Source organism: Taudactylus pleione, unplaced genomic scaffold, assembly GCF_031769625.1.
Source record: "Taudactylus pleione unplaced genomic scaffold, aTauple2 ptg000152l, whole genome shotgun sequence".
Classification (NCBI taxonomy): domain Eukaryota; kingdom Metazoa; phylum Chordata; class Amphibia; order Anura; family Myobatrachidae; genus Taudactylus; species Taudactylus pleione.
The window spans coordinates 522457-535860 of NW_028284554.1; the positions used below are offsets into that span (position 1 = coordinate 522457).

Below are 13404 nucleotides of genomic sequence, written 5' to 3' on the forward strand. Positions count from 1 at the left end.
TTGTTCTGTACAACTAGTAAATCCAGTCAAATGCTAACTGACTAAGGATTTATAGTAATTATTGAATGGTTGTTAACAGCTGAACAATTGGATCTTTCCATTTGGTCACATAAGTCTACATTTATGGTTAAATATGCACAAGGGGGCACGTTTTGAATGACGGCTCTGGGTAAGCAGTGACATTTCCTGCTGTAATTTGTTAGTCACAAATCAAATTTCTTAGATCAATAAAATGAGTTTGTACATCACTACATTAACAGTGAAATTAATATTTAAAGAATGTTCTGTCTGATGAAGTTGGCCCATTCTAAAGGTAGTTCCTAGCCACCATATAAAATAGGACTGCATGCCATACTTCACAAATGTCAAATACAACTGCTCTCACTAGCAGAAGTACAGAGCTTATACATGTCTTTATATTCTAAAGGGAATTTATGGCAATAGAAACAACTACATTGCCAGGATAAACAGAGTTCTTGCCATGGCCAGTTTTCAGGAATGGGCAAGTCACAGACCAATGAGTAAATCCCCATATCATTATTATTATTACTAGTTATTTATATAGCGCACACATATTCTGCAGCACTTTACAGAGAATATTCGGCCATTCACATCTGTACCTGTCCCAGTGGAGCTTACAATCTATGTTCCCTACTACACATACACTAGGGTTACATTTTGTGGTAGCCAATTAGCCTGACAGTATATTTTTGGCGTGTGGGAGGAAACCAGAGTACCCGGAGGAAAGCCACACAAGCACAGGGAGAATATACAAACTCCACACAGGTAGGGCCGTGGTGGGAATCGAACCCACGACCTTAGTGCTGTGAGGCAGTAATGCTAACCATTACACTTGTCTGTGTTGCCCATGTACAATAAAAGGCAACAACTACACAACTGGCTTTGTCATCAATATGTTTGTCAAGGTGCTCCTTCAGAACACAATTACCACAAAATTCTGGTGTGTCCTGGAGGATTCCTTTATTTTGCCCAACATAAACACTGAACAATACATGATTCAGTTACTTATATAAACATAATCCTACTGGCAAATAAAGTTGGTCTCAAAAATATATAGGGGGGGGAATTCAATTATTTTCCTCCATGGCTGATAGAGCCAAGTGCCCGACAAAGCAATTCAATTGTTGCTATGTTCGGGCCCATACAGCCGCGGTAGGACATCTCTGCTCGCAGCCCCCAGGCTCTCGTTTGGGCACCCAAAGCAGCACTTTAGACGTATTAAGCAGTTTTACATGGCTAAACCCGTCTATTTCGGCGCGACGTGCACAATATGCATTGTCACCGAAAAACAGTTGAATACCACACACTGATCTCCCGTCACTTTAGACAGGAGTGAATACCCCCATGGTCTCTATACAGTCATATGCGGCCCATACATGATGCGATAAAGTAGCCGATCCAATGGATTGTTACGATATTCTACCGTGTATGGGCCTGATTTCGTACAAAGCACGCTCCCGTGGGGTCGTACATCGCCTGATCGCACTGCAGAACCATGCAATCAGGGGATGTGATGTGCGATCCCATGTATTGCTATGAGGGTAGGGGAGCCAGCATATTGGGTGGTCGGCCACCTGATCGCACCGTATGTGCGGACCGCCCGATATGTCGGACGTCCGATCCCCCGTCGCCTCATCGCACAGTGTATGGCCGGCCATAGACTAAGATTTGAGTAACAATCCTGATTAAACAATTTTAATTTCATGGATAAAGTAAATAAGCTTATTAACCTTGAAGAGTGAACATAATTTTGTAAAGAGCCACTCTTTACCTCATTAGCAAGACTATAATTTATCAATCTGGTCCAATCTACAGTCTCTACATCTCTTTACATAGCTTAACAAAATAATGTGAGGGATCAACTAATGTGAGCTACATTGTTGAACTTGGAAGGGTATTGGAAAGTTTGGTGTGATACAATGGTGAAGAACAAACATTTATAACATATTAAGTCGGTGAAACAAAAGGTATCATATGAAACCATTAACTTTTTACAGTGCCTACCAAGTACATTATTTACAATGGGAGGGAGCTCCCGAAGCTATTCAATTTAGCGCGCTTTTCGGTCCGACTAAAGGATTTCTTCTCGCAACCCCCTGAGGGTGCGAGGAGAAATCCAACAAAAGTGCCAGCCGCGCGGCTATTTACCTGCTTAGCGCGGCGCTAACAGCCTCATGGCCAGCACTTTAGTCGGAGAATGACGGTTCTCGTGACTAAACACTGATGTGAAGTCGCGAGAACCGGCATTTTCTGACTTAATTGACAACTGTCGGACCCAACAGTGCGGTAAACTGAATAGCTCCAATAACTGTTTCTATTATCCCTCCCACAAAAACAGTGTTCATCATGTGCAAATGCAGGAATTCTGCTTGAGAGTTACAATGCATTCTGATCGGAATTTCTGTCTTCATTAACCCACTTTTACCTGTGCGTATACAGTTCTGTATGGATGCTCCCAGTGGTAGAGAACATGCCAGTAAGCCTCAGGTCAGTCACCAAAGTGTAAGTACATGGATGTAGAACATTCAGCTCTCATGTGCCATAGAGATAGGTTTCCTTTAAGTCTGCCACTTAGAAAAATGTATTTAATTTACATGTGTGTATTAATTATAGACTTAATGGCAGTCTTCCTCGACACTTGCAGTGCAAGTTTAATACATGTAACTTGTTGAACTATCTGTAACCACTAGTTGCAATGGGATACATTTGCGGCCATGAAACTTTTGGGGTTATATCCAAGTGAAGCCAATACACCATAGCAAATGTGGTTACATTCACATACATCATGTTTGCAGAATAAAATTGCTAGTGTAGTCCCAAATACAACTTTTTATAGTTTGATAAAATTGTCATTATTTCACCAATAATCATTCATGAATGTGAGCCAAGAAAAAACAAACCAAAGAATAACTGTCTAAAGTTAAATTAAAAAAGAGGTGGGCGTAGATTTACTAAAGCTTCTTAAACAGACACGTGGTGATGCTTCCCATAGCAACCACAGTCTTGTTATAATTTCTCTATTGCATTCTAAAAAATGATACACAAAATCAGATTGGTTGCTAGCTATGTATGACACCACTACTTGTCTGTTTTAGAAGCTTTAAGTAAGTATACCCAATGGTGTCACCAATAGAAATACAACTAAATATACACTAAACTTCAATAGTCTAGGCATAAATGATTCCAATAGTGGTTATATATCACGATAAATAAAAAAAGAAGAAGATGTGGTCTTATTTGTAGCTGCTTACCATACTAAAATCCAGTAGGTCACTTAACTCCTTGTCTGTGCCTACGGCTGCCATTCTCTGTTGCGGATTCATACTCATCCAGTTTTAAAAATAGTCGCACCTAAGATCGAAAATAAAGGAATAAAAAAATTTCTATAAAAGTATAGGAAAAAGGATCATTACATGAAAAGAAACTGAAATGAGAATTTTAGGGTTACAGATTTAAAATCAAAATAACATTTTTCTATAGTATCTCTTCATTTACACAAAGCTACTTTCATACAATTAGTAAAATAAAAGTAGAAAAGGAAAATAATTCTGATTAAAGATATCTGGCACCAACATCACAAAAAAGTACTGATGGTTCTTTTAAGAACATAATTGCTTGTCACTATATCATTTGCCGGATATTGCTGCACATGGGTCAAAAACAAACACAATGACCAATTGAAGTCAAACCGCTCATTACCAGGTACCTTAGTAAATATGGTCATAGATTACAGCTGTTTAAATAGGTGACTTTCAACAGCATTAACAGGCTTCTGTGATGCTGACATTGATGTGCCCATATAGCCCAGGGATCCAAAAAACTCTTTCATTTTGACACAGGCCAAAAATTATACACACACACTAAAATACCAGAACCGACCTCAAACTAAATTGTACTACAAACTGGGAAGGCACCATTGAATATGCAAAATCTGTGTTGAATACCACAGCAGTAAAATATGACTGCAACAGAGGGGGAGCTATTCTTCCCAAATGGCTCACCCACTATCCCCACCTACAGGTGACCCACTTCAATGAGAACACAAGAAGCCAATTTCAGGATGTGGGGGAGGGTAGCACACAAACATTTGAAATCTCTGTTCTACTTCCCACATCTGCTAAATTAATTAAAAGTAATTCTCCCTCTGCAACCCCAATTCCACATATACTGTTCCCCAGGTAGTGTGCTCAGCTATATTCCAAGCCACCCACCCTTCACTCTAGCCATGTTTCATGTCAGCATACATAACATATTTTAAAATAGAAATATATAAAAAAAAAAAAGTAAAAAATAAATAAATAAAAAAAGAATTACAAGTAGAATTACAATAATTTTCAAACACCAGGATGTGCATGTGATAATTTTGCACAGCCCACATAAAACCATTGGTTTCCTTTTGGGTACCAAATACCATAAAGCAGCATTGAAACTTCATCCAAGTATATTAACCCTGTTGCATTCAGTGTCTCAAACACTATTATATAAATATCCTCAATAAAAATGTTCTAAATCACAAAAAAAATGCAGTCCCAATGAAATTAGACTATATAATGCTTTACCATTTTAATTTATATTGCACTTACCAGTGCCTAGAAGAACTAGGAGAGCTGATCACTGCAACAGCTTTGTTCTGGTTACAACACCCCTAACTCAGTGACCTCATTTATGCTGAAGACAACCAAAAAAATACCAGCTGGATGGAAAGGTTATGCTGGGTACACACTGGCAGATATATTGGCTGATCAATTGATTGGCCAATATAGATTGTGTGCGTCAGCCAGTGTGTATCAGCGATATGTCTGTACGACGGCGTTCACAGACCTAACGAGTCGGCTGTGCTCCACAGCCGATCCCCAATATATCTGCAGGTACATTGGGGCATTGTGCTGTGTTTACCGATTACCAGTACACTTGCAGCAGAAGCCGCGGGACCTGCGGCCAGATGATGGTTGCTCAGTGTCTATGAACAAACATCAGCTGCAGATATATCTATAAGGTGTGTACGCAGCTTTACACATATTGGGGATGGGAAATGAAAAAAATTAAAAATCACTTGATCAATGCATCCACTAAGTACAAATTTAGGGTGTATCAAAATGTATATCAACAAAGTTACAACCAGATACATTGGGGTTTGTGTTATAATATGAAAAGCTCTCTGAACCTCAAATGCTTCACAGCACACCTACTGTATGAACTAGGTGTGCAAAATGAGGATCATTATAAATAACCGGTAATTTCATTTTCCACACATTTTATATATATATATATATATATATATATATATATATATATAGAAGAATAAAACATTAAACATATTGGCCTGCAAGAATTCAGCACTAGTTAAAACTGTTCTGCATGTCTAATGCTGGGCATACATGTACAGAAAATGTCTGTCAGACATACAGGCATTTTATCTGGCAGCCTGATATCGTGGCCATACAATGCCAGATAAAGCACAGTGTATGGACCCTCATATCTGCGCTCCTTCGCAGGTGAGGAGACATTTCCCCTTTCCTTCCCTGTGAAGTAACAGGGGAAATGTCCATCAGTTGGCCGCAGCAGTACATACATCTAGCTTCAATACGCCACGCAGTGTGACTTGCCTGGCATGAGTGAGCCGCCAGGTCCCATACTACTCTACTAGCATCTGACGTCCTTTTTTTTGCCGAAAATGCATCTAAGTTGCAGTGCGATGAGACCAGGAGACTGTGCCGATTAATTTTTAATATGTGACACATGTATAATCTGTATGCACCCAAATCTGTATAGGAAGCACCACAGAACTTGGAATGAAAAAAAGCTGTGGCCGCTACATTGTAGCACTCCATAAACAGATTCAGAGTCTCAAGGCGCACATCCACATGCCGCTATTACTGAGCAATTGCACGATTAAGACATCGCAATCGCACAGTAATCGTGCACTTTTTTGTCAGAAACAACCAGCGATGCACACTCCCACTGGTCGTTTCCGACATCAATCATCGGGTGAACATGCCGTCCACTCTGTCGATAACGACAGATGGGGCATGTTCACAGATGATGGAGGGTGCCTACACTGAACGATCAATCGTTCAGTGTAGGCACATCACAGACTGTGAAACAACTGCACGATTACAATGTCGTAATCGTGCCCGTATCTGCTAGTGGATACGTGGCATAAGTCACGCACAGATATACAAGTGCCACGGATCAAATTAATCAGCAGTCTCTGCTGGTGCGTCGTAGTCACATCACGACTTAGACGCATTTTCATCAAAAAAAGATGGCAGGCGCTAACAGAGTCTCATGGGACCTGGTACGCCGAGAGGGGCTTTTAAGCGCGATTGCAGCAAGATGTGTAAGGACATCTGTGCATTGCCCAAAGCAACTAACTTTCACTTAGAAAAGGTTGCATCGAACAGGCATGCTGGACGAGATGGCATGCCCGACGATATCGAGCATATCAGCCAGATAATTGTATAGTGTATGCCTAGCATAAGATGGCATAAAATGTGAATACATGAATTGCATTTAAAAGTTAAACTGATGGTTTAACTCCCTTACACATACAGTATACAACAGTGATACGACAACATTGTCACCTGGATCACAATCTTAATCTCCCAAAACAATTTATTAACCACAGGAACACTACAAATTGTGCGTCTATGTCACACAACTTCTTCCAAAGGAAAGAATTCCTACACATTCAGAACAGTCTAATTAACAAATACATTTTATTTGAAGAAAAAAGTAAAAAAAGGGGGGAGAAGGCATGTGCACAACCAGGTGCCGATTTCAGGTACAAAGTTATTTCCCTACTTGTTTTACAATTCCAGGGGCAGTATTCAATTGTATCGCCCCCCTACGCGCCCGACAGGAGTTATTCAATTGTTGCTGCTGTCTGGCGCAATCAGCTGTCGGTGCAACATTTCAGCTCGCTGCCCCAGGGGGGTGCGAGCTGAAATGGGCGAAAAGTAACCTATGTGGGGGCCCAAATGGCACTTTTTCACACCCAGCACTTTGGTTGGGGGTAGCCGTTTTACGCAGCTAAACCTGACCAGTATGGGCGCGATCAAAATCTGCAACAATTTAATAGCGATCTCCCGTCACTTTAGTCAGGAGATTGAGGCGCGCTATAACAATTGAATATCGCCCCAGGACTGCTATAGTTCCCCAATCTCTGAACCTCAAGGTCTCCAGGACTGTATAAAGAAGCAACTTGTAGCACAAGAGATGAAGACATAAAACACCTGCATGACTGCTAAACAGTGGATTTTCACAAAACAACCTGATCAACATTTTTAAAAATAAAGTGCAAATTTTGACAATTAAAAGAAATTACCTAAAAGCACTGTAGTTATTACACTACCGGCATTTATTAAAATAATGCATTCCTGATTGCCACCTCCCACAGTGTAGTCTATGTTGTTGTGCTGGGCTGTTCAAGAACCTGGCATGTTTAAAATAACCATTGCTAAGGCTACTGAAGATGCTATAAGCAAGCACTGTCCAAGATTTGCACTGCAGGTTTGTGTGAATTTCATATTCATCTTAGACACCTGACAAAATTTTTTTTTTATCATTATCCACATATCAGGGTGCCTAGCTGGAAAGCTCTACATTTCTCGTCTTTAAAAATGGCAAAATTGTATCACTAGATGAAATGACAGTGCATGTTGCATTTTATGGTGTCAATTATCAAGGTTCACACACTTTTGTAGACCATTTAGCCATAAACACCATCGGTTATCAAATTCTAGTATGTATCTTGCCAAAAAAGGGTTTTGGTGTCATACAATTGTAAAGGGAACTGGAAACCCATCTGCTTTGTGTAGTAAATATTAAGTCAGTTTAGAAGACTTATGGCATAACGTCCTGCCTCAACAGGAGATGGATTTGGAGACGTTAAATGATCAGGATATTTCTGTAACCCTAAAATATGGGATTCAGGATGATCTGCATATTTAGCAACATAAATGCAAGATTTTTAAAAGTGTATGCACAGATGTGCACTACCTGCTTGCGTGACAACAGACCACATGTTTTAGTTGTTTCCTAGGCAAGGGATCTTACATTACAAAAACAAATACAAGAATTAAAATTATTTAACAACCTAAGAGACATTGTTTTTTTGGGGGGGGTTTTTTAAGATCTACATGTTCCGGAATTGTAGTCATCCGCCAACACACATATAGGAGTATATGTAATAATATGCGAGTGCAGGCAGCAGCAAGATTTAGGCAACTTAGACACAAAGGGGAGAATTCAATTCACCATGATGTTCTGTCGGCATCGTAAATCTTCCATCACACCTCATATAGGTGCAAGGCAACACTTGCGATGTTGGCTATACAGCATATGGCCGACATGTGAGCAGTCGGTCATCGCCGTGCACATCGCTCTGAATTGCTTTCCCTTCTAAGATTTAAAGTGGCAATAACCTAAGAGGCAAAACCAACTTGAGTTTGCCTTTTTATTTATTGCGGCTTGAAATCTTAGCAGCTAAATGGGCAAAATCTTGCATGCTATTACAGTTACCCCATAATGACTCTTTTGTACACAATAGAGACAACAGGACATAGACCACAAAAATAAAATAAAAAAAGCACACAAACTATGCAGCACACTGTTAGGGCGACTAAAAGATTTCTTCCCTCCTGAGGGTGCGAGGAGAAATCCGACTAAAGTGCTGGCCGCAAGGCTGTTTGCCGGTCTAAACACCCAGGTTAAGTCGCGAGAACCGGCATTCTCCAACTTAAGTGATTGTAGTCGGACTAAACAGCGAGGTGAATCATATAGCTCCAGGACCAACTTCCTGGCGCTAATCACCTCGCTCCAAATTGAATCGCCCAAAAAGAAACTGAGGTTCCATACTACTTTCCCATGGCTCTTCAAGCTAACAACAGCTCTTTACAGAGCTAACATTAACCTAAAAAACCCAGCTATTTTGGCTATACATAAACAGGGAGAATTCAGCATTGCTTATTGTCAAATTAAAGATGTTGACTGTACCATTTACAAAAACAGAAGGCTGACATTTTACATGAAACAAACAGAAAGAGTAAATGCTATAAGAATAGAAACAGTCTCCTATAATGCACATAGCTCTGAATTTGCAATGGTCAGCCATTCCTCTCCTTCAAAGTGCTGAACCTTTTGATGTCATCTTTCAGTCATCAGGTTGCCCTTGGATAATATTTAAGTGCTGATGCACAAAGACATTCTTAATAAAAGCACATGTCAATACGACAGACCATGGATGAGTATTCTTTCAGCGAGTCTGCATTTTACTGCACTGGAGCTATGCTTCAACAGAAAAAATGGGCATTATGGGTACATAAAAAATCATTGTCTATAAATACCTACAAAATCTATGTATCTATACACACATATCTCAAGGAATCATTTGCAGGGTAAATATTTTTTACAGCAGTAGAGATAAAAACTATATAAGATGGTCTCTCCTAGAAAATAAGTTTTATAGCACCAATGTTTGCTTCCAATAGTGTAGTAAAGAAAAGGAAGTATGTCTGCTGTATATGGACAGCACAGCAACTCACTAAAGTATTTTGTGTGCAGGTTAGGAAATAAACCGGACATTTTGTTTGTTGTTTTTTCCAAGGATGATGTATTTCCGAGAACACTGGTTAACTGAATATCTTGATGGATTTCTATACTGAAACAGTTAAATGAAACGTATATCCTTTGATGTTTTTTTTTCCCCTTTCATTTAAAAACATTTTAAATCATTCACAGAAGTTTATTTTTTTCTTCTTTTTGTTGAATGCTTAAGTCCCTCTTCTAACCAGTTAACACATAGCAGATGTTTCTGTAGCTCAGAGAAAGACACCCCCTCCTCTCCACAACCACCACCTCCCTCTCATCCCTCCCCTCCTTCAACAAACTGAGCCTGCCAAACTCACTCAGGAAGAACCAATTCCTTATGGACAAAAGGTTCTCATCCACCATTACACCCCTGCCATGCGTCCCTAGAAAAGCACAACCCACAATACAACAACAGATTTAAGTTTGTGGGTATTAAAACTCATTGCCTTTTAGAAACAAGCAATTATGGAAGAAGGGTATAGGCTTAAATAATAACAAAAAAATAATCATAATAATGAAGAAAAAAAAAAAAAAGTTATATACATGAAACCTACAAAAGAGATCAAATGGCCTAACTGGATACTCAAAACAACTGCAAACTTTAAGGGTTTTCCTAAAGTTAACACTTTAATTTTGATATAGGTTTTGAACTTCAGTCTTTAACTTTATAAAAGTTGACGGTTAAAAACACTTTCATATAAACAGAAAAAAAAAGACTAACTACCATTATAAAATGGAATGCGATAGTTTAAAGAGACAAAGCAGTAGACTTATGGTTTGTTAAGATATACAGAACTACAGAGACTTTGTAAACATTCTGCATAAAATACATTTGGAAAATAAAGTGTTAAGAAATAAAATGTCAATAATAAGAAGCTTTTATATGTTCCATAAACAAAAGAAAAAAAGAATACACATACAATTCTAATCAATTTACTAAGGCCCAAAGCAGAATAATAGTATGTTTATAGTACATTAACTCTGGTTATACTTCATGTGAAAAAAAGAAACTTACAATACAGAAAAAAAAAAAAAAAGTATTTAGCAGCATATAATAATAACAGGTGAACACTTTTGAAAGCACACAACATGTATAATAAAAGGATGGCCTAAAATGTACCCTTACAGATTATATCTGGTCAGGTTTAAAACAAAGCGAGTTTACAAACAGAAGATAGATATTCACCTCTTTAGAAAGTCAACATCCAGAAGGATTTCAGGATTTCATGGATCTTGTAATGAATAATTCAGTCCCCCAGAAGAAGCAGGGAGAGTGTATTTCCAGGAAAAACAAAAGGTGCAGAGATGGAGTTGCTAGATTTTCGGGGGTCCCTCCAGTGCCTCCCCCCCTCCAGGCTGGATGGATTTTTTTTTTTTGTGGGGTGCAGATGTCTGTGGTCTTGACTGAGAAACAGCAACTGTAACTAGTTCCAGTGCTACAATGTAACGAGAGGGAGAGGGAGTGAGAAAGGGGGAGGGAGGGGAAAAGGAAGAAATCCACACCTCCCCCTCTCTATAAAGCTCACCCCTCCCCCCAACCCCCTTCATTAGACTCCCCTCTATTTCCAGGCCGTCTGTTATAAACCTACATCTCATCTTCTCAGGCCATTTCTACAGCTGCACAAGCAACAACATCTCCAGCTACGGTGACTGCCTGCTCCACAACCCCAGTGTGGTGCCAATGTCCCCACGTTACCGTTCTTACATAAAGCTAATCACAGGGCTGCTGCTGTATATTAGTGGTCAGCTACTAGGGCTGCTGGCTCATCCACCACAAAGCCACACATATACATACACATATTATAATACACATATATATATCACACATATATACACACACACACACTTGATACACGCTGGCTGACTTTGTCTTTGGCCGCTTTGCCTTACACTCCTGTATATTACCGAATGCTGCCACGGTCACCCCCCCAAACTTCTACTTCTGTATTATGTACGTTGAAACAATCACCCCAGCACTGATACTCACTCTTGTTCTACGTCCGCGTATTCCCCCCCTCGACCACCCCAAGACACAAGAGGGCGGGAGCTAGGGACTATTTCTCCTCCCGCCTCAAGCGAAGGGATACAAGGAACCTGAACTGCGGTGTTGCCTGTTTGACAGTCACTCACTGTGCGAGAGCTTTACCGCCCCCTAACAGTAATCAAACCCTGTGAGGAGTAGGGAGTGACTGACATCTGAACTGTCCAATCACGCAGAGCGCAGCACACTTCGCACTACGGGTTGTCCCACACGAGCGCATTCTGTTGTGAGGCCACATTGATGTAAAATTAAATTCTGTGGTTGTAGTTTCCTGCCGTCTGAAATTTAACTCGCGCTAAAGTCAGTCAAGTTATGTGACTGTTATTAACCCATTGTGTGTCTATATGTGTGTGTATATATATATGTGTGTAGTAGATTTGAACTGGAAAGATGTACAGTATGTAAGACTTAAGAAAGTAGCATTTTACATTGCATAGCATTTGCTGTTTTATTTATGTTGCAGTTGTCTGTTGTCAGACGCTCAGTGATGCGGTAAAAACACCAATAATTAGCTCTCCTTAGAGATCAGGTTTAAGATGGCCACCATGGCTCTTGGGGCTTTAAGCCATTGCCTCCTGTTGCGCCCAGGCTCTGCCAGCAGCCTATTACACACCTTGCTGCTGCTTTTGGCATAATATAACCTGGTCTGGCTGTGTTCTGCCTCATCAGTCTTGTAGATTTTCTTCTTGAGTGCAAATAAACGGAAGGGGAAATCATTGTGGATTAGTAGCCGTTTGCTAATGACAATGTTAACGGGTTTGTGTGGTTATTCCAGAGAGCAGAGCTTAATACAATGCATGTCTTTATGTGTTCTGCTACAGTATGTACATGGACTTTGTACATGAGTGATTTCCATATTGCCATGTTCTGGTGCATTAATATCAATGCAGATTATATAGTGATGGCTAAAATGGTTTTATTGCACTGTCTGTCTAATACGAGATGGTCGATGTGTCATCCCTAATCATTTACTTTTTAGTTTTAATGACCGTAACAAAGTAGACCAATCTGTATGTTTCTAGACAACATTTGTTGCTCCATTCCTGGGCATGTCCTCTATCTACTCCCCTTGGTCTGTATATTACGTACTAGTAGTACTGGGTCTCTGGGCTGCTCCCCCAGATTGCAGTGCATAATGCGTCCAGAGGTGGGTGACATAATGCCAGTCAGAAGGCGATTCATCCCCCCAGAATGCACTCTTTATAATTACTCTTGTTTTGCTGAAACCCACTGACAGTCGCTTCTCCCTATGTTACCTGCTTGCACCCGGGAATGTGCAGTAATCAGATTAGAACCCGAATGTATTTCATGACCTCGTCTAGCTATTACACAGGAGGGTACCTTATGGCACATCTCTAGCAACCTCCTTTCCCCAGGCTATGCTGATCTGAACGCGCTTTACCGAGATTTATACACGTAGCAGGTAATACGAAAAAGATATTTCCTGGGGCCTTTCTCTATATTATTTGAATGAGAATCTTTTACCTCAGCACACAACAAGCCGGTTCAGAGAGAGACTGAGTAACCCCCTCCTTTGTGGCTGAACTCCCCCCTTCCCCCTTCCAGTCACCCTGGGAGAGAGCTCAGCAGCACCTGTCCCACTGTCTCAGTCCCAGTGACACAACCAGCCCTGCGTCACATAAACATGTGTGAGAGTTGGAAGGAAGAGGTACTATTAGAGAGGGTGATGGCATTTTAACACTCATAATTAACTCATTTATTACCAGTTACCTTCAGTTTTATGCATTAAA

The 13404-nt window shown here is 40.2% G+C and overlaps 1 protein-coding gene across 8 annotated transcripts in view; it reads right to left on the reverse strand.

The window, feature by feature from the left end:
• The window catches only part of TCF3 (transcription factor 3), a 185313-nt gene extending 173599 nt beyond the window's left edge, over positions 1-11714 (reverse strand). For 3 of the 8 annotated variants that reach the window (XM_088474293.1, XM_088474288.1, XM_088474285.1), the window contains exons 1-3: positions 11600-11711; positions 10799-11048; positions 3273-3372 (exon numbers count right to left, since the gene is read on the reverse strand). In XM_088474293.1, the coding sequence (XP_088330419.1) occupies positions 3273-3350 (78 nt within the window). In that variant the 5' untranslated portion in view covers positions 3351-3372; positions 10799-11048; positions 11600-11711. Of the gene's footprint in view, positions 1-3272; positions 3373-10798; positions 11049-11317; positions 11336-11517; positions 11573-11599 lie in introns of those variants that run through there. The other 5 variants (XM_088474290.1, XM_088474289.1, XM_088474292.1 and 2 more) reach the window with 4 other exon arrangements.
• Between the last annotated feature and the right edge of the window lie 1690 nt (positions 11715-13404).